We start from the raw sequence: 21,419 nt of genomic DNA, 5'->3' as shown, positions 1-21,419 counted from the left end.
CCTTACACCTATCAGAAATGTATATTTGTTATGCTTGGCACATGGTACACACTTGATAAAGATTTGCTGAATGAACGCATTACTATGAATCATAGATTATAAGTACATTCCCATATTCTTGAAAATAAAATGATAAATGTTGGTGCATGCCTGTAGCTTGAGCACACTTCAGACTAAGGGGGAATTGAAAATTCTAGGCCACTTTGTAATGTTTTCATTGCACAGTGAGATCATATCTCAAAAGCAAAACAAAAGAGAAAAACTGAACCCCTCTCAAAACCACTCCCTATATTGTATTAGAGAAATTATCTCAGGAAGTACAAAAGTAACTTGACAAGGAAAAAAATATTTATCAACTTTTGACATGCCTGAATGGTTGTTTTCTGCTAAGTGAGTATTAATCAGCTGGCAATTATGCTTTCCTCTTGGTCCAATTAGATTCTATTTCAATTTTCATTGTATAAGCATCTATTTTTACCAGGGACTCACGAATTCTTTGAAATGAAGCATTGAGACTTTAATATCTCTAACACTCAACATTATGGCTGCTAGCTGGTACCAAAAGCCTGTTGGAGGAATGTATTTACCCCCGATAATCAGCATTATTATTTTCATTAACAAAGAGTACCAGACTCGGGGCTGGAGAGATGGCTCAGTGGTTAAGAGTACCAAATGCTCTTCCGAAGGTCCTGAGTTCAAATCCCAGCAACCATATGGTGGCTTACAACCATCTGTAACAAGATCTGATGCCCTCTTCTGGAGTGTCTGAAGACAGCTATAGTGTACTTACATGTAATAAATCTTAAAAAAAAAATGAGTACCAGACTCTAAGTAAATTGTTGGAGGTGGTGTCTTATTTGCTGCTCAGCTGTTCTTGAACTCTGAGGTTCAAGCAATCTTTCTGTCTTAGGCTTTGAGTGGTTTGGATTACATACCAGCCACTGTATATAACTAATTTGACTCATTTTTTTAATGCACACATGTGATCATTGTCTATATGTCACCGATGATTAATATGCTTTAAATAACACAAAGGGGAAATCATCAATATGAGGGATATTTCATTTCACTTCTTTTAATTTTCTAGTGGTCAACTGACTGTGGGCCTACCAAATAGGTAATGTTAAACACACTTTACCTTCATGACTATTTTCCCTTATGAATGTTTATGTACAATGTGTGTGCCTGGTGCTTGTAGAGGTCAAAGGTGTAAGATATCCTAGAACTAGAGTTATGGATGGATGGTTATAAACCATCTTATGGATGCTTAGAATCAAACCTGGATTCTCTCTTCAGGAGCAAAAAGTGCTCTTAACTGCTAAGCCATTTCTTCAGCTTCTATTTTACTATTTTTTGTTATGATAATGGAGTCGAGAATGTGAGAAAGCCTTTTCTGATATTTAGGCCAAGTTTCTTTTTATTTTACTGCTTGAGTCTTTCTTTAGCCTATGAAGTAATTTTTATGTAATTAAAAACTGCATGAAAGAACTATTTGCTCTTTATGTTTGGCTTTTAAAATTTGACTTAACTATAATATACACAAAGAAACCCTTTGATCATGCCCATAAAACAGTTGGTAAAGCTTGTAAATACTGGATGCTCTTTTACACCAATCCTGTCCGGGTACTTGTTTTGGAAGGTGAAAGTTCATGATTTAGCATGGTCTAAGCATTCTGGAGGAAGAACTCTTGAAATGAACTTTAACATATTTTTTATTGTTTTTAGTGTGCCCTGTATCTTTGAGTGGGTATGTTCATGTGAATGCAAGTGTTGGGTAAGCCAGAGATGATAGATACTCCAAAACTAGAGTTATAGGTGGTTATGAGCAGTCTGATGTGGCTGAACTAGAGTGCTCTGCAAGATTAGTATCTCTTCAGACCTTTAAATAGCTTTAAAATATTTCTCATTAATTTGTTTTTCGAGAAAGGTTTTCCTCTGTGTAGCTTTGGTCTATAGAACTCCCTGTATAGACCAGGCTGGCCTGGAACTAACAGGGATCTGCCTGACTCTGCCTCCTGAGTGCTGGGATCAAAGGCCAAAGGCGTAGATTCTCACCACGCTCAGGTTTTATTTATTTTTTAAGGTTTCCTCATTCATTGACACAGTATCTCATTAACTCACATGTCCCATACTATTGTAAAATATGTAATAAACTTACAATAATTTATTCTTTTCTTCCTGAATTTTCTCTGAACCTTTGTGTGGTGCCAGGGATTATGGAGGCCCCTGTGTGTGCTAGAGGAGCGCTCAGCCACTGTACAGCCACAGCCCTGAACTCAAGTTAATTTCCTACCAAGAGCCTAATAATTCGACGCGGTTTAAATGGCTTTCAAGCTCTAAGCATAGTAATTAATCTGTGAACACTACATTTGTTAGGTAGCAATAAAAGACATGGCTTGCAATAAGCCATTTCTTCACCAACACATTTCTTATATTTGTTTGTGACGTGAGCTGTATGTAAAAATCGATGACACTCGCGTATTTTCAAATATACAAGCCAGGTTCCTGGGTCTTCTACTCCCCTTCTTTCGGGAATCCTTGGGACACTAACCCTAGGAGGATACCAAATAACTCTGTTTATTATTCGTTTGTTCCCTCCCCTTCCTTGTCAATCAAGTGACTGGTGACCTATTTTTCAGGGATGAACACCACTGGCCAGCGATACGGGGTCAGCACTTCCGTTCAGTATTTTCAACCTTTCCAGGAGAGGTCCCGGCAGAGGCGATGCGACCCTAACGCGGCCTGCTTCCGCGCACGTCATTTTGGCTATGACTGTGTAGACACTGCCTTTTCTCGTCGCAGATCAGACCGCAAATTTCCCTTTCCCACTCTGTGTCCGCGGGGGGCAGAGGTGGTCGGAGAAAACGGTCCCGAAGGTTCCCTCCCGCAACCAAAGAACACCACAGCTCGCGCTGCTCGGCACCCAGCGCCACGTCAGCCCGCGCTCGAGACGCCAGCGCGCCTGCGCGCGGAGAAAGGCGGAACATGCGCAAAGGCCTGCCTCCTACATCCGGGGCTCGGGCGGCGGCGCTGCCGCCGCGAGGGAATCACGTGGTTCCTTCCTTTCCGTCTCTGGCCGGCTGGGCGCGGGCATCTGCTGGCGAGGCGCGTGGAAGCTCGCGCTAGTTCCCCTCCGCCTTCTCTCCCGGTCCAGGCCACTAGGGAGTTCGCTGACGCCGGGTGAACTGAGCGTACCGTCAAGATGCCGGCCTATTTCCAGAGGCCGGAAAATGCCCTCAAGCGCGCCAACGGTGAGTAAGGCAGCGGGTCGCGCCGCGCAGGGCCGGCCCGAGGCCTGGGAGTTTCGAGGGCCTCCGCCTGCTGCCCGCAGCCCGGGCTGTGGAGGCCAGTGGTCACGGCCGCCGCCACCGGGCCGCGTCTGCGCACGGCCTCCCTACTCAAGCGGGCCGCGGCGGAAGGCGCGGATCAGGAACCGTCGCTCTGGTGTGTGTTGAGTGGCTGCCGCCCGAGGCTTGCGTCGCAGGGCCACGGCCCAGCGGGTCAGGACTCTCGGGTCTTGCGATTCTTCGCTACGATCGGCCTTCTGCTGGCTTTTCAAACCCGCGGGCTGCTTGGGAAGCCCCGCGCTCCCTGCCGCCATCTGGGAGTGCCGGGAGGAGGAAACATGGCTCCCTCCCGGGGACAATGCACGCGAGAACCTCCGCTCCACCTCCCGCCGGGGTCGGGAGCCGGCTAGTCTACCTTCACTCCACCTCTCGGGCACGTCTGGTTCCTGATCCCACGCGGAGGCCTTCTGGGTCAGGGTCTACTTCCCTCACTACTAGTTTGCACTTCAGGCCTCTGCTCCATTAACTTGTTTCCTGTGGTGTCCTCCCCCCCACCCCCCGAAATGATGAGGGTCATTTCGAAAGTATTTCGAATCCAGTAAAGTTAGTATTCTTTAGGGATTTAAAAATGATCTACCCAGACAAGCCCTAGAAAGAGTGATTTCCCCAAGGTCACTTGGGAGTGTCAGAAAACTAAGACCAAGGTCTCTTGATATCCAGATCAGCTTTTTGTTTTTTGTTTTTTTGTTTTTCCTCCACCGCAGAGCCACTGAGTGCTATTTCTATTTCCATACGTGTGCTTAATTAAGCCTAGTGCTTGCAGGAAAGACTTGCCCGGATCTCTGACATTGTGTCGTGGAAAACTCGTGTGCGCATATCTGATCTGACCTTTAAAAATTGCTTTTTATTTTTTAAAATAAAACCTGATAATTCAGTATTTGTGCCCTTTTCAACCCTTCCAGTCCAAACTGGAAAAATAAACCATGTATGTTGCAGGTTTTTGTTTGGCAAGCTTGTTAGAAGTGGAAGTTACATTTTGTGAAAAGGCCATTTGACTCAAAACTTATAATAAAAGAATACTGCTGATAATTTTCAGGAATGAAGATGTGTTGGTTACATACATTAATATTTTTTGTGGTTAGGAAGCAGTCTGGAGTAGAATAATAATGCACTGTGGGTCACCCAATACCTCTAGTACTAATCTATTATTGAAAATAGAACTAGCTAATTTAGGACTTTTAATGTTTTGAAACTTAGAATTGCATTGTGCTGTAGAAAATGGAATTGGATAGACTTACTAGGTATAGCTATTAATATATGTTTAAGTTGTAACATTTAGCAGCAGTTACCATAGTAGTCTAGTTAAAGCACTACAGTCTTTGGCCTACATACATACATAGTAACATGCTGACCTTATCTTTCTCCTGTTTGGAATCTTCATGTGAACTTGGTTAATATTACAATAAAGTTTTAAAGTAGAAAGGTTACATAATGTGTTCTAAATTTCTTTTCACAGTTTCTAAGTTGACTTGATTAATGATGAGTAAGCTGGGGAGAGTGTTAGCAAAGTAGACTAGGACTTTGTGGTACTGTGTGGCTAACTTGGGTCTTGGTGCATTTTCCCTAAGGCCCGTATTGACTTCTTGCTGCAGCCCCATTACAGTTTCCCAAGTAGCAAGTAGTGATGCCTTAGCTTCCCAGGGATTTGACAGGAGCAGATTGTCTATCACACGTGCGGCACTGTTTGTAGAACAAGTAGATGATAAAATGGGTTTTCACTTTTAAGAAAGGTTTACCTAAATGTTTTATCTGTAGCATTTTGTAGCCCCAGGGATATTTAGAGCTAATCTAGTGCATTATTTTAATAAATAAAATAGACCTTCAAGCCATTCTAATTGGTAATTTTGGGGTGGAAAAGTGTCAAAGCCTTTTACACTCAAACTCTACAACTCCTGCCTTAAAAGGTAAAACTGTTATGAAACCCCACAACTGAGTAGTAACGATATAGGTTGGATACTTAATCTGTTGAAGGAATTAGTGAAAAATGAAGGATTGATATGAACCTTTTCTTTATTGGTAGATACATGGTTTCAGTCATATACTCAGGAGAAACGCAGAGTGCTGTTTTTCTAATAATACATATAATTCTGGATTTCAGTTTATAGATCTTAATCTCGAAATCATCTAAGGGTTGAAATAATTCTTTCTAGCTGCTCTCACACAATTAGGTAATTTCAAGTCTCAGTTGTAAGTTAAGAGTAAGGACTCACAGCCATGATCATCATGAAGAGTTTGTTTCAATTTCAGTCTATTGTCTATATTTTCCCTCATATTTTTCTTCTGGGGGGGGTTAAGGTGTGTGCTGTCCCTGCCCCAGCTGTGCCCTAGAACTCAGTGATCTGTGTGCCTTCCAAGTGCTGAAGTTAAAGGCACACTCCATCACATCAAGCAAATGTTTGATATTCAAGTGAGCTTTTTGAAACTTTTAAAGCTAGATTTTTGGGCTTAGACTTTGGCCCATCGTTAAGAAAACAACTCTTAAATCTGTCATTAAAGGTTTATTTACTTTGCTTTTTTTTTTTTTTTTTTTTTTTTTGAGGCAGAGCCTTATTAGGTAGCCCAGGTTCTCAAATTTGATCTTACTGCTTCAGTCGATTCAACCACATCAAGCTTCTAAGCAAGAATTTAAAAGTGACAGTAAGAAATCACACATTGTGGGCAAAAACTCAGGTTTGATTGCCAGCACACACAGTGCCTTAAAACCAACTTAACTCCAGTTAAAAGGGGATCCATTCTCTTCTGACATCCAAAGGCATGCATGTGTGGTACATGTAAGCAAAAAACTCATACACATAAAGTAAAAAAAAAAAATCTAGTATTTTTTTTTGAAGTAAAGAAATCTCATGCCCATTTAAAAATTACACATTGGGAAAGTGGATTATTCTTATATTTCCAGTGTTTTGTATTTTATTTTTTCATGGGTTTAGTCCTTAGCTTTAACTTGATTTGTATTTCATATTGCAAACACTAGATAATAGCTTAAAGTTTAAATCCTTAGTGTAAAATTGGGGATTAGGTATGTCATTTTAATGTTGCTGTTACAATTTTTCTTTTAATTTTATGTTATGAATGCTTGTATGTATGTCTATCACTATATGCAAGTATTGCCCTCTTGGAGGTTAGAAGAGGGTATCAGGAACTATCCCCCTGGAACTCAAGATTCAGGCAGGAGTTATTGATGATGTGAACGTCCATGTAGGTGCTGGGAATAGAACCCAGGTCCTTGAAGAATAGCCAGTGTTCTAAATTGCTAAGCTATCCTGCTTTTACTGTTAAATGCATTTACTAATTTTTTTTTTTTTTTTTTGTGGATAGGGACTTTTGGTTAAATGCTTTGAAAAACACCTAAAGTAACATGGAAAACTAACCTTAGGCACACTTCCAGGAAGAGGGTAGTACTTAAAACAGGAAGGCATTTTTGTTCCAATATAGTAAGTAACTAGTTTTCTGTGTGTCACTTGGGCTTAGTAAGTTTTTCATGGGTAGCAGGTTGGCCCAAGCGAAAATAGTCTTTCCTCACACATAACATTGAGGAGTTTGTATTTGTTTGCATGTGAGTACTATTTGATATAAGGGGTAGGTGTAGGGTCAGGGTCATGTCTTGGCCTGGCACACTGGAGGCAAGCCCCTGGGTTTGGTCTCCAGCACTGGAGGACAAACCATTGTTGATATATATGATGAGTTAGAATATTTTGTAAAGATGTTTAGTAAGGTATGTTTGGTATGCTATGTTTTTTGGTTAGTAAGTAGTTTGGTATGTGATTTGTTCAGGTATAAACTTAGCATATGGGAGAATTGAAGCAATATTGTTTCACTGGAAGAACTGGGAAGCACCATTTCTGAAACCAGTCATTAAACCTGTAGATCTAGTTCACTTCTAAATAATAAACTTTTATAGGACTTTTTTTATAGGACTCATGTGTATGAGTGATTTGCTTGTGTGTGTGTTTATGCACCGTGTATGTCTGATGTCCACAGAGATCAGAAAGAGAGGGTATGAGAGTCCTGGGATGGTGGTGAGCCACAATGTGGGTACTGGAGGCAGAGCTTGGGTCCTCTGAAAGAGGAATAAAGTGCTCTTGGACCACCTCTCCAGCCTCAATTCTGTTAATTTAAAAAAAAGAAATGGTGCTGGAATTCAACCCAAGGTTTTTAACATGCTTGTTTTAAGCTAGAGCTTCTCCACTCAATTCAGGTTTATCTAGGGGGGAAAAAAAGAGAATTGTTTAAAATTATTATTAAGGGGGTGGTGGAGACAGGGTTTTATTGTGTAGACCAGGGTGGCTGACCTCACACTTAGGTTTGTCTGCCTGAGCCTCCCTGCTGGATTAAAGGGGTGGGCCACTACCTCTGGCTCCAAATGCATATGAGTACACTTTAGCTATCTCGAGATGTACAGAAGAGGTGGTTGTGAGCACCATATCATTGCTGGGAATTGCTAAGATTACAGGCATAAACTACCACTCTTGACTTAATTACTAAATTTAAAAGTAAATCTAACCAGTTGGCTAGATTAAATATTTTCTACTATTTGTACAAAGGGGGAAAAGGACAAAAGTATAAGATAGACATCTTTAATCAAGAGTCTCTTCTGTTGACTGATTGAAAAGGTGCTACATATGGCAGTTAGATTTGGAAATCTAGTTACTATACACAATGTTTTTTTTTTCCTTTTTTTTTAAAGAATTTTTATTTTATTTATATGTGTACACTGTAGCTGTCTTTAGACACACCAGAAGAGGGCATCAGATACCATTGAATTGAACTCTGGACCTCTGGAAGAGCAGTCAGTGCTCTTAACTGCTGGCCATCTCCCCGGCCCACACAATGATTTCATTCAAGCTCATAAAGTCGAAAGCTACTTTGTTCTGTAGTCTTTATTTTTTTTAAAACCTTAATTTATATTTTATAGGATAATTTTCAGTTTCACAGAATCATTCAAAGATAGCACAGTTTTCACCATATCCAGTTGTTTCCATTAATGAATGTATAAACTCTGTTATGTCTTTTACAAGTAAGGAGTCATCAACTGAACATCTATTTATTTATTTATTTATTTATTTATTTATTTATTTATTTATTTATTTATTGGTAGGGGTAGGATCTTAACTTTGTAGCCCTGGAACTCACTAAGTAGATCTGGCCAGCCTCCAACTCACAGACTTGCCTGTTTACTGTGTATCAGTTTCCCTGCTTTCCCTGTTATGCTTTACAATCCTATCCATATACCACATCACCTTTAGTTCATTGTCTTCATTGAGAAGTACTCTTACATTTTGTAGAATGTCCTTTATTTTAATCTACTTGTGTTATTGTAGCAAGATATCACATCCTGAGTACTTTACCAAAACCAAGAATATATTAATCTTATTTTTGATGGCTTAAAAAAAATCCATGATAAGGTAGCAGGTTCAGTATCTAGAGAGAACTTTGTTACTGTCTCGTAGGGGGAGATTAATAATGTTCCCTTGCCTGATAAGAGAGAACAAAAAGGAAGCTATCAAATATCTAGTACAGAAGCTACTTGTGTTTAGAGGTAGAACCCTTTGATCCAGTCACCTCTTTAAAGGCCAACTCCTAATGGTATTTAGTTAGGAAGTATGTGTCAATCCACAGTTTTGGAGGACACTTAAAACATTTAGACCACTGAATCTTTTGGTTTTTCGCGACAGGGTTTCTCTGTGTAGCCCTGGCTGTCCTGGAACTCACTTTGTAGACCAGAACTCAGAAATCTACCTACCTCTGCCTCCGGAGTGCTGGATTAAAGGCATGCGCCACCACGCCTGGCTCTAGACCACTGAATCTTAATCAATATTTCTCTTGATAATTGTTTGAAAAGTACTAGCTTTCTTTTTCCATCAAGTCACTGTTTGTCTGTATATCCCTGGTTATTCTGAAACTTTTTTTTGAAGGGTTTTGTTTAGTACTTCTGAAAAGAATTCATACACAAAGAGTTGAGACACAAAGCATCAGTTCAGCACTAATGAATCCACAAGATCAGGACTGGGGAAGCAGATTACCTAAACATTTTTAAAAACTGGAACCTACAAACAAAATAATATGATAAAGTCTCTATTAACACTTAGAATCATGAGGCTCTTGACATTTTTCTTGAGAGAGCTTCAGCCAGTTGTTCAAAGGTTCCTCATAGGTGTGGAAGAAAAAAGGAGATAGCCTTTACTGGTCCCCATATTGCTTAAAAGTATGCTCCCCACCACATGCTCATAGCTTCTTAATAAAGCAGGCCTGTAACCGCATCACCTGAAAGGAGATTGCAATCATCAGTAATGATGTTTCCTAACACCATCCTGTAAGGAACCCTATGTACCAGGTCTTCAGCTGAATCTAGGAACACTACACAGTGAGTTGTGAATCTGTGCTAAGCATATAAGAAAATGACTGACGGGCAAAAAAACTTTTAAATTAGGAACTCAATCCATTTGAAGTCACAGTCACATATAGAGTGCATCCTAGAAAGAGGGGTGAGACAGCTTCCACCCACCTTCATGAATGAGTGAAAGTCATTTTTTTAGACCAGGCTGGTTTTGAACTAAGAGATACATTTGCCTATGCCTCCCAAGTGCTAGGACTGAAGGCATGTGCCACTCACCAACCAGCAAAGTTAATTTAAAAAATTTCTGGGGCTAGGTACTTGGTTCAGTAGTTAAAAATACTTGCTACTCTTTAGGACTATAGTTCTGTAACTCTTAGTTCCAAGGGTCCAACACTCATGGAGCACAAAACACACACATGAACATAAGATAAAATTAGTAAGTCTTTAAAAAGACAGGTTTTAAAAAAACTTTTTACCATACTTCACCATGAACTTTTTCTTTTCTTTCTGTGTAGCTCTAGTTCTCCCAAGTCTCTGTAGATGGAGTTGGTTCCAAATTTAGAGTTATACCTGCTTCTGCTTCTGGAGTGCTAGGATTAAAGGTGTATGTGATGCTAAGTCCAGAAGCTCCCTTTTAAAAGTTTATTTTTGTGTTGTGCTACATGAAGAGACCCTGGTTTGACCCCTCCACTCAAAAGAAAAGGGGTGTGCATGCATGCTGTGTGAAATGTTTGAAAGAGGCCAGGAAAAGGCATTGTATCCCCCTGGAACCGAAAGTTAACAGGCAGTTAAGCTGCTTGATTGTGGGCGCTAGGACTTGGATAATTGAGCCATCTTCTCCAGATTCATGAACACCCTCTCTTTTTTTTTTTAGTTTGTCTTTTTTTGGTATGTGTACATGTGACTATTTACATGCTAGGGGTGGATGGACTGTCACAGCTTCAAACTCACAGCTATATTCAAACAAAATCTTAGCAAGCTATTTTGTAGATGGTTGTAAAAATTTTTATGGAAACATAGGTAAGGAAATACCTATGTTAGACATACCAACTGACAAAGTTGGAGCACTTACTATGCAGTTGTAACACTTGTAACACTTCACTAAATTCCTTGAAAATGGATGAAATGCAAGTTTCTGAAATAAATACATTTAAATGTAGTCAACTAGTCTTAAAGTAGATAGTGTAGACAATCTACTTTCATCATAAAATAATATATCAGAAATTTAATCAGCTACAGAGTGATGCAGTCATACTTGAACTTTTATTTACTATGGGAGAATCTCCCATCCATGATTTCAGTTTCTGGAATTTTAAAATCACCGAGTCCCTCTACATAAACACAATATTTTCAGGTCATCATTGTACATTGAAAAAAGTTAGGAACTAGTCAGAAAATTAAAGCAAACAGTAAAGACGCAGAGATTTTAAAAGTTCTTTTACATTAACTTATTTGTGGAAATGACAGGGCATGCACAATCTTCTGTGTGCATATGGAAGCCAGGGGACAATTTTTAAGAGTGGGTTCTCCTGCTAACATGGGTTTCGGAGATAAAACTCAGGATCAGGCTTGGCAGCAAGGACCTTTACCTCTTGATTGAGTCATTTTCCTTTGTCGGTCATTTAGATTTTTATATAGAATGTACAGCTAATTTTAATTCGTTTTTCTTTTTCCCCCCAGAATTTCTTGAGGTTGGCAAAAAGCAGCCTGCCCTGGATGTTCTTTATGATGTAATGAAAAGTAAGAAGCACAGAACATGGCAGAAGATACATGAGCCAATTATGCTGAAATACTTGGAACTGTGTGTGGATCTTCGTAAGAGCCACTTGGCTAAGGAAGGGTTATATCAATATAAGAACATATGCCAACAGGTACAGAGTTTGTTTTTCAAGTGCTTTTAGTACTTTCAGAGGAATTTACCTTTTAAATTATGTTATCAAGATTTGCTTCTTACCTTTTTCTTTTCTTTTTCTTTTTTGTTTATTGGAGAAAAATAAATTCATTATCCTTCTTGTAGGTAAACATTAAATCTTTAGAAGATGTTGTTAGGGCATATTTGAAATTAGCAGAGGAAAAAACAGAAGCTGCTAAAGAAGAGTCCCAACAAATGGTGTTAGATATAGAAGATCTGGATAATATTCAGACTCCTGAGAGGTATGTGAGTTAAAACCCTTAGTAAATACTTTTATAGTTAGCATAATGTTTCTGTTCATAGTGCACTTGTCCCTTGCCCCCTTTGAAGGTAGATGATTTTGGGGGGGGGGAACTGCTTATCTTTAAAGTCTAAAGTTTATGTACTTCAGGAACCATGTAAGCAATATTTGAAATTTATTCCTTGGAGTGGAACATGCATTAAAATTTAGACAATTATAATATAGATTAAGAATTTTGGTACAGATGATAAGGGGCAGCTTGATAGTATATATGAGATTCTGAATGTGGTCATTGTTGGTTTGGAATTCCTGATCACAGCAAAGTAGGAAATGATATAAAATAGTTTTCAATGCATTTTTCTTTGTAGTGTTCTCTTAAGTGCAGTAAGTGGGGAAGATACTCAGGATCGTACTGACAGATTGCTACTGACTCCCTGGGTCAAGTTCCTGTGGGAATCATACAGGCAGTGTTTGGACCTTCTTCGAAACAATTCTAGAGTAGAGCGCCTTTACCATGATATCGCCCAACAAGGTAAAATGACAGTGTAAAATATAAATAAACTGATTTGAAAAGTTGACTTTAGAATTTTGTAGAGTAACTTTCAGTTCTCTATACCATTTAAAAATAGAACTAGTTTTATCCTTAGTAAAATGAGATTGACATTTATTAGATAAGTAGCTGAAGAAGATAATTTGTCTTTACAGTTAATATTTTCCATATGAAATTCCTCTGACTTTTGAAACCCTTTTCTGCTTTTAAAGTTAGCACACAGTAGTAGGCTTCATTATGGTATTTTTATGTTATAATTCATTACTGATCATCACCCCCCCCCCCCATTGTCAACTCCTTACTTTCTCTGTGTTGGCCCTGTCTGTCTCCCCACCAAATACCAGATATTCCTTCCTCTTGGTTCCATGTTATATGTATTGTATGTTCCCCTCATCCCCAATTTCTTACCTCTTCATTTTTTGGGTAGCCTTACATACTTGGAATTATTTTAGGGGAAGACATGCTTCTCTGTAAGTCCTCGCTATCTTGGCATTCACTTTAGACCAGGGTGGCCTTGATATCAAAAATCTGTCTCTTTCTGCTTTCTGGGTGTTGGGATTAAAGGCAAGCACCAATATGCCCACTGTATTTGTTTTTTTCCTTTTTGTTCTTACATAGTAGTACTTTGATCACTTCCTACTTTGTTGCCTCTCAGCATACACTTATCTCTAAAGGACTAGATTGAAGTAAATCTTTCTTTTTAAAGATTTACTTATTTGAGGTATGAGTACATTGTAGCTGTCTTCAGACACACCAGAAGAGGGCATCAGATCTCATTCTCATAGTGGTTGTGAGCCACTATGTGGTTGCTGGGAATTGAAGTCAGGACCCTGTAAGAGTAGTCAGTATTCTTGATAGCATTCTTTGCTCCAGTGAAAATAGGCTTGTAACTGAGTGACTTGACTTTTTTTTTCTTCCTGTTTTTTATACTTACAAGCTTGCATTGCTAGTCTTAAGAGATGATTACTCTCTTAATTTGTTTCTTTTGTCTTTCTGTCTTGTTTTCCTATGTAGTTTAGGCTTGGTTGGTCTTAATCTCTAACCCTGTGCTGAGGATTACAGGCACACATCACACTTGGCTCATAATTTCTTTATGTGTTGGTACTTTCAACTAAGACTGTTTTAGTAGGAATATTGGAACCTCTATTTATGTGTATGCCATTTGTGAATATTCATGTCCTCAAGCAAACTTGGGCCTTTTCTGATTTGATAAAAATACTGAGTTGAGGTTAAATCAAATTGCTTGTTTTAGATTTTTTGAATTAGAAATACTGTTTGTACATTATGTAGGTTCTTTGTATTTCAGCCTACAAGTTTTTGTTCTTTAGGTCTTTAAAGGTGAGTTCTAAGTTTATTTGTTTTGAATTAATTTAATTTTTTGTGTGAGGGTGTTTTGATTGTATGTCTGTACCGTGTGCATGCCTGGTGTCTGCAGAGGCCAGAGATGACACTGGGAAGCCTGGAACTAGAATTACAGTGGGTGCTGAGAATCTAGCCTTGGTCCTCTGGAGTAGGCAGATCTCTCCTGTCTTTTCTAAATTTAAATTCCATTCATCTCCTATTTGTAAATTACTAGAATTTATTTTGGGCTAGAACTGATGACCATGTCTTGGTTTGCTTTGTATTCAGAGTTGTGTTATAGGTAGTACATGGAGGGAGTTAATGGTGAGTATAGTTAATTTTGTTAAAGTTGATCTTAATATGTGACAGATAAAACTTACTCAGATATTTAAGTTGACAAAAAATATCTAATTCTTGTTTGACAATTATGCTTACAGCTTTCAAATTCTGCCTCCAGTATACTCGGAAGGCTGAGTTCCGCAAGCTATGTGACAACTTGCGAATGCACTTATCCCAGATTCAGCGCCACCATAACCAAAGCACAGCAATTAATCTTAATAATCCAGAGAGCCAGTCTATGCATTTGGAAACCAGACTTGTTCAGTTGGACAGTGCTATCAGCATGGAATTATGGCAGGCAAGTTTAACTATTAGCTTAGTATCACATCACTGCTTTCCTCCTCTTAAGTACTAGTATTACTGGTTAATTTCAGGAAGTAACCTGAGAATTTAAGATTGTTTAATAGAGCAAGAAGATCTCTAAACAGGAAGTTCATATCTCAGTTCTTAATTGCTTGCAAGATGGGGGCCAAATCATGTAATCATCTTATGAAAAAAACCAAAAACCTCCATTATGACTGATATAATGTTGTTCTATGACTGGTACCTTTCTATGCACTGCTGGTGAGTTGATGATAGACATGGGGGAACATTGCAAAGTGCTTTTGTCCTCCCACCCCATTTTGTTTGGTTTTGGTATGGGAGGTTTGGTTTGTGCTTATGCATGCCTCTCTGTGCTGGGTACCAAACCCAGGGCATGTGCAATGCCGCTGATTACAACTAAAGACAACTAGCAGTTTCCTTACAATTTTGTGTTTAATCTAATGATACATTTGTTGGTGATGAAAAATTTAAACCACGCATGTCCTTTTCTGTGTCTGGAGAAGCGCTGCTTGAGCTGCTTGAGCATCATACATGTATCATGTAAGCTGCATTTAGAGATGGCAGTGATACTGAAAAGCTCCTTCCTCCTTAGGATAGTTCCTCAACATTTTGTTGTTTTATAACTTAAAGGCTTTTATATTTAATATAAAGTCAATTAATGGGCCAAGTGAAAATTGGTTTAATTTTTCTGCTCTTATCCATAGTCATTTTTTTTTTTTTTTAAATAGGGACACCCATCTTAAATTACTTGTAGAGGACAATTAAACATTATTAGGAAAAATGGATAAGCTTAAAGAAATGCTCATCGATTGGGCCATCACTCACAGATCTGGATTCTTTTATTATTATTATTATTTATTCTTTCATTTATTTCATGACCACAATTTCCCCTTACTCCTCTATATCACCTGTATTCTATTGTGTCTAATTGTCCCAAGTAGTATGCTAATAAGCAAATATTTTCTTACTGTGCTATAGTTACACTATTATCTAAATTGTTTATAAATATTTCAACATAGCATTTTTATAGTTATTACGATCTCTCTCATCAGACATTTTGGAAAAAAAAAGCCATGTTTGGCATTTTTGATTTGTGTTATTATTTATAATGTTTTAGTTTTGAACGAGATTTGCATTTCATTTTTAAATAAAGTGATTAATTTGTTTAATTCCTAAAATTTTAGGAAGCCTTCAAAGCTGTGGAAGATATTCATGGACTATTTTCCTTGTCTAAGAAACCACCTAAGCCTCAGTTGATGGCAAATTACTATAACAAAGTTTCAACAGTGTTTTGGAAATCTGGAAATGCTTTGTTCCATGCATCTACACTTCATCGTCTTTATCATCTGTCTAGAGAAATGAGAAAGAATCTTACACAAGAAGAGATGCAAAGGTAAGAATGTTACAGTTGGATGGTAGTGAGGTTAAACTAAATGGTAGTATGGTAGTATAGACATTTTAAATTGACCAAATCCTGCTATGGCTTAGTAGGATGCTTATCACTATTCCTAGACTCTACTCTTTTAGGGGCCAGGAAGACTCTAGTTGTCTCTACCAAGTGTTTCCATTGTTCTCCTTGGAGAATTGGGCCATCTTCTATTCTTAGAGAAAGTTGGATATTTGGGTAATTCCATTAAGTTTTTTCTTCCTAATTATAAAACATATAAACCCATTGTAAGTTGAAAAAATGTTAAGTAATGTGTTACACTTAGCTTCTATTAACAGTGTAGTATACTGGGTGGGTGGGAGAGGTTCTGTTTACTCTTGATTACATGGCTAAGAACTGTGGCTCATTCATTAATTGATGATGGTACATAATTTTTTAAAGAATACTACAATTTATATCACTAGCCTGGGAAAAGGTAAAAATAAAATTTTTTTGGTACCATGGTAAAATAGTTTATATTTTGTGTTTTTATTTGTTTTATTTTGGTTTTTGCTTTTTGAGATGGCTTTTCTCTGTAGCCTTGGCTATCCTAGAACCTGATCTATAGAACAGGAGGTTGGTCTTAAAACTCACAGAGATCTGCCTGCCTCTGCCTCCTGAGTGCTGGGATGAAAGGTGTGCACCACCACTACCTGCCCTCCCACCCCCCAATTTTTTTATAACATGAATCATAAAATGGGGACTATTTGGGAGCTAGGCATGAAACAGCTTTCCACAAATGCTTTAATACTGTTCAGACATTTACTTCTGGGCACTGAAACTTGTGCTGCTTAGCATTCTATAGTGCTGACTTTTTGTGTTTCAGGGAAATGAAAATTTAGCTTTTCTCTCCCTTTCTATTCTCTGTCATAATTGTGTTTACTTAAAGTCTATTTTCTTAGTTTCTAAAGATACCTTTAGTTAGTTATTTTAGTAAGGAAGTGTTTCTTTACTGCTGTTGGACCACATTCAATGTTGATGAGATTGAGTCTGTAAGGATTCATTTCCTCCAAGTTCAGTTTTCATGATATGCTATATATAATCTGGTATACATAAGTAAAGAAAAGCACATTTATGGTCTCAACAAACAAAATTTTGTTCACCACAGAATGTCTACTAGAGTCCTTTTGGCGACTCTTTCCATTCCTATTACTCCTGAGCGAACTGATATTGCTCGACTTTTGGATATGGATGGTATTATAGTTGAGAAGCAGCGACGCCTTGCCACATTGCTAGGTCTTCAAGCCCCACCCACACGAATCGGCCTAATTAATGATATGGTTAGTATAAGTTCTAAGTATCTTTTTGTAGAGTAAACTTTTTGTGGAAAGTTTTAATTCATTGTCAGGCTTCTGCTGTGTGAACAGGGTTAGGGTTAGGGTTGAAATGGGTACATTGCTCATTTGAGGCAATTGGTTAAAGCAGTGGTTCATTGGGTATATGGTGAATCAAGTACTTAGTATTTTCATGATACTGATTCAGATTCTAGTGAACATCAATGTGCTAGTAGTCTGGAATAAGTCAGTGGTTGTATTTGCATGTAATCTACATAAAATCATATAAAATTGAAATTATCTCCAGATCACTTAGAATACTCATAAATCATTTGCCATGATTAGGTGACAGTGACAAGAAAAAGACATTTAAGACAGCTGCAGTTATTTTCTTGAGTATTATTTAAATATGATTGATTGACTGAATGTATGTAGAGCCTGATGATAAGACCAGAGCTGTTAGATGAACATGTTCCTGTCCTGTTAATTGACATTGAGCTTTTTAAATTTTTCTCTAAGAAGAATAGTGCTGTCCTGATGATTTTGTGATACTTGTATAGCATTTTACTTTTTGGTTTATTCTATTTTCAAGTTTTTTGGTGTTTTTGGAGGGGGGGGCTGCTAATTATAAATAGAAACAATATGGGTATTGCATTTGGGTATTTGTTGAGTTTTCCAGGGAATTACTAGATAATCTAGTTTTAATTTATAGTCAGTTCAGATTCCCAGTTGGGAGATTTCCTTTAGCAGTTAAACTTTTTACTTTCTTACTACAGGTCAGGTTCAGTGTGCTACAGTATGTTGTCCCAGAAGTGAAAGACCTTTACAACTGGTTGGAGGTGGAATTCAACCCACTAAAACTCTGTGAGAGAGTTACAAAGGTAGGCTTTGGGATAGGCATTTTTTGCTCTTTACTAGATGGCTGTCATAATTGCAGTTGAGCATTGTACTTGTGTAAAGAACATTGTCATTGTTCCCCTATGTGTTGAGGATGGCACATTTTATTTTTTCATATCAAGAGAAAAGATATTTCTGATGCTAAACAAAGTTTGGGAGGTAAATTAGCAGCATGACTACTTTAGCCACTTCTGTCAGTTACTTTCAGACAAGAATTGATAGTGTTGTTGGATGAATTTTATATGTTTATATATGTTTTGTATAAAGAAATTAAAAAAATGTGAACTGTCCTTGTGTCTGCTGCATATGAACTTTTTTTTTTCCAACTTAATTGATTTTATAGGTATTAAATTGGGTTAGGGAACAACCTGAAAAAGAACCAGAATTGCAACAATATGTACCACAACTCCAGAACAATACCATACTCCGCCTTCTGCAACAGGTAAAAGCAAATGATTTATGGAGAAGCTGAGATTTGTGCCCTTGACTTTGTATGTATCATGTAGTATATATACATACTCGTTTTGTATATGTGCACGCAAGTATATGGAGACTAGATGTGGATATTGGTTGTCTTTACTATCTTCTATTTTGAGGTCTCTGTCACTGAATCTGCTGCTCACAAATTAGCTAAACTGGTTGGTTCTGGGAATCCTCTGTCATCCATAGCCACGTGACTCTTTATTTTGATGACATGACTGAAAAAAAATTTAGATTTAACAAGTGAAAGCTTCCCAAGTTCCACTCCTGCCCAATTCTCTGTATTTGTAATTTTAAAGCAGAGTCATTGACTTAACCACTTCTTCCCTCCTAATTTTCTTCCCTTGCCAGTTTTCATTTGGAATGGGTTACTGCTCCCCTGAGTCCTGAGATTAAAGGTGTGCATCACTATGCCTAGACCTGAGTTTTCTTTGTTAATATAGGGCGACCTACAGGATTTTTTTATAGTCTGAAAGATCCATAGTGTACTTGCTCAGATAATAGTAATGAAAACACCTCTTTCCAGTGCCACTGGAGCTCCTTTTTGGGGTTTCTCATTAGAAATTGTTACAGCATCGAATATATAACAGGCCCATGCCTTTGTATAATGAGTGGGACTTCTGTAATATGTGGAATTAGTGACATAGTTTATATAATAGACTTTAGCAGTATATTACAAGAACATCTTACAGTTTGCTCACACTAGCTATTAGTGTTTTCATCATTTTAGGCCAGTGTCATGACTATGGTTAAGTGATGCGGTTTATTGGTGAAATAAGTGCTTTGTTTATGTTTGCACATTTCATTGACCTGCTTTCTTTTGAAAATGTGAGCAGTGTTATTTCTTATGTGCTATACAAATAGTTGAAGGTTAATTAGCAGAGTAACTGAATATAGTAATTCTGCCAGTCTCCTTCAGACAAAAAGAATTAGAAATATTTGTATTGGGGTAAGTAGCAGGACTTTGTCTATGAATGTGACCATTAGGTTTTTTCATTTATGAAATTGGGAATTCAGAACATAGATATGTATAATGTGTTCATAGCATATGGTTTGGAACCTGGGCTTGAAACCCAAGTTCCAGTAGTCTTCTGCTGGGCTGAATTGTATGAACTTCAGTTTTCCCCTTTTTGAACAATGGGCATAATTTCTGCTTCCTGTAGCTATCATGAAATTTTACAGAAAATGTGTGATTAAGTAGTAGCTGTTGTTATTAACCCTGTGTTTTTTTGTGCAGGTGGCACAGATTTATCAGAGCATTGAGTTTTCTCGTTTGACTTCTCTGGTTCCTTTTGTTGATGCTTTCCAACTGGAACGGGCCATAGTAGATGCAGCCAGGCACTGTGACCTGCAGGTATGTGTTATAAGGAGCATTGGCAGGTTAGTAGGTCTTTGAGAACTAGAAAGACACAACTCTTTGGTTTCTTTGTTTTTGGTATAATGGTACCTTTTAAAAACTCTATTGAGCAGACTTTCATTACTTTTCTATTAACTTTGGCTTGATAATTTTCTCATTCAGTTGTAATATATGCTTGGTTATTTATAATTTAATTTTTTTAAAGGTACGTATTGACCATACTTCCCGGACTCTGAGTTTTGGATCAGATTTGAATTATGCAACTCGAGAAGATGCCCCAGTTGGCCCTCATCTGCAGAGCATGCCTTCAGAGCAGATAAGAAACCAGCTCACGGCCATGTCCTCAGTGCTTGCCAAAGCACTTGAAGTCATCAGACCTGCTCACATTCTGGTGTGTGTCTTGAAGAGAGATGAGCTATAAAAGTTTTGAAGGACTTTATTATCTTTCACAATACGGTTAGAGATGAAATCTGCAGAAGGGATTTTATGATTTCCTGTTCGCTGGTTGTTGAGATGCTTCTGTCAAACAAGCCATGGAACTGCCTTTAAATATGTCTCATGGTTCTATAGTAATAATCGGCTGTGGCCCAGTTGTTGAGGTGATTGGGTTCTTGTTTAGTTATTATTGGTGAGCTCTGTTTATATTTTTTTTATTTGACAGAATACATTTGGTGCCAAGAACAATAAATGATGTCTTAGGTTGTGTCATTGTTAAAGACTGAAAGTACCACAGTAGTTTGTACTAGAACATTATCTAAATACATATTCATTGAAAGCCAGTGTTTCACAATTATTTTTACTATTGCTATCTAATACTGGGATATATGATCATTGTAAATGCATTTTTTTTTTCTGAAGCAAGAGAAAGAAGAACAGCATCAATTGGCAGTTAATGCATATCTTAAAAATTCAAGAAAAGAGCACCAGAGGATCCTGGCTCGGAGACAGACAATTGAGGAAAGAAAAGAGCGTCTTGAGAGTCTGAATATTCAACGTGAGAAGGAAGAACTCGAGCAGAGGGAAGCTGAACTCCAGAAAGTACGAAAGGCTGAAGAAGAAAGGCTGCGCCAAGAGGCAAAGGAGCGAGAGAAGGAACGAATCCTTCAAGAACACGAGCAAATCAAGAAGAAAACTGTTCGGGAGCGGTTAGAGCAGATCAAGAAGACAGAGCTGGGCGCCAAAGCATTTAAAGATATTGACATTGAAGTATGTAGTTTCTTTACTCTTGAGCTCCCATTTGGTTAATTTTGGCATTTTTCCTGACTGAGTACCCATTTAAGTAGAATTTAATTCTAGAAAGCAGCTGATTATTAATTATATTTGTATTTAATTTGTGACTTGGAGAAGGTGGCTTAATGGGTAAGAACATGTACTGCTTTTTCTAGAAGACCCAACCGAATTTAGTTTCCAGTGCCCATATCAGATAGCTTACAGGCATCTGTACTCAAGTGCACATACACTCTTCCCCATAATTAAAATCTTCTAAAAGTATTTAAATCTTCAAATCTTCTAAAAAGTTTTTTGAGCCAGGAATTGTGGCACACATCTTTAATCCTAGCACTCAGGGAGGCAGAGGCAGGTAAATTTCTGAGTTCAA

General features: G+C 38.0%; 1 protein-coding gene and 2 non-coding genes across 3 annotated transcripts in view; all 3 read left to right on the top strand.

The window, feature by feature from the left end:
• The first annotated feature begins 3,026 nt into the window (after positions 1 to 3,026).
• Eif3a (eukaryotic translation initiation factor 3, subunit A) overlaps positions 3,027 to 21,419 on the top strand; it is a 29,578-nt gene continuing 11,185 nt past the window's right edge. Inside the window, exons 1-12 of the mRNA NM_010123.3 lie at positions 3,027 to 3,251; positions 11,362 to 11,552; positions 11,699 to 11,835; positions 12,203 to 12,366; positions 14,163 to 14,362; positions 15,573 to 15,781; positions 16,923 to 17,094; positions 17,865 to 17,969; positions 18,329 to 18,427; positions 19,703 to 19,819; positions 20,028 to 20,213; positions 20,681 to 21,028. Of these exons, the coding sequence (NP_034253.3) occupies positions 3,203 to 3,251; positions 11,362 to 11,552; positions 11,699 to 11,835; positions 12,203 to 12,366; positions 14,163 to 14,362; positions 15,573 to 15,781; positions 16,923 to 17,094; positions 17,865 to 17,969; positions 18,329 to 18,427; positions 19,703 to 19,819; positions 20,028 to 20,213; positions 20,681 to 21,028 (1,977 nt within the window). The 5' untranslated portion in view covers positions 3,027 to 3,202. The remainder of the gene's footprint in view (positions 3,252 to 11,361; positions 11,553 to 11,698; positions 11,836 to 12,202; positions 12,367 to 14,162; positions 14,363 to 15,572; positions 15,782 to 16,922; positions 17,095 to 17,864; positions 17,970 to 18,328; positions 18,428 to 19,702; positions 19,820 to 20,027; positions 20,214 to 20,680; positions 21,029 to 21,419) is intronic.
• On the top strand, positions 19,323 to 19,391 carry Mir3084-2 (microRNA 3084-2). The gene has a single exon (NR_105743.1). It is a non-coding gene; the product is annotated as a microRNA 3084-2 (primary transcript).
• On the top strand, positions 19,335 to 19,390 carry Snora19 (small nucleolar RNA, H/ACA box 19). Its single transcript, NR_034047.1, has one exon. It is a non-coding gene; the product is annotated as a small nucleolar RNA, H/ACA box 19 (small nucleolar RNA).

This window comes from Mus musculus, chromosome 19, assembly GCF_000001635.26.
Source record: "Mus musculus strain C57BL/6J chromosome 19, GRCm38.p6 C57BL/6J".
In the NCBI taxonomy this organism is placed as follows: Eukaryota; Metazoa; Chordata; class Mammalia; order Rodentia; family Muridae; genus Mus; species Mus musculus.
This window is presented reverse-complemented; position numbering and strand designations above follow the sequence as displayed.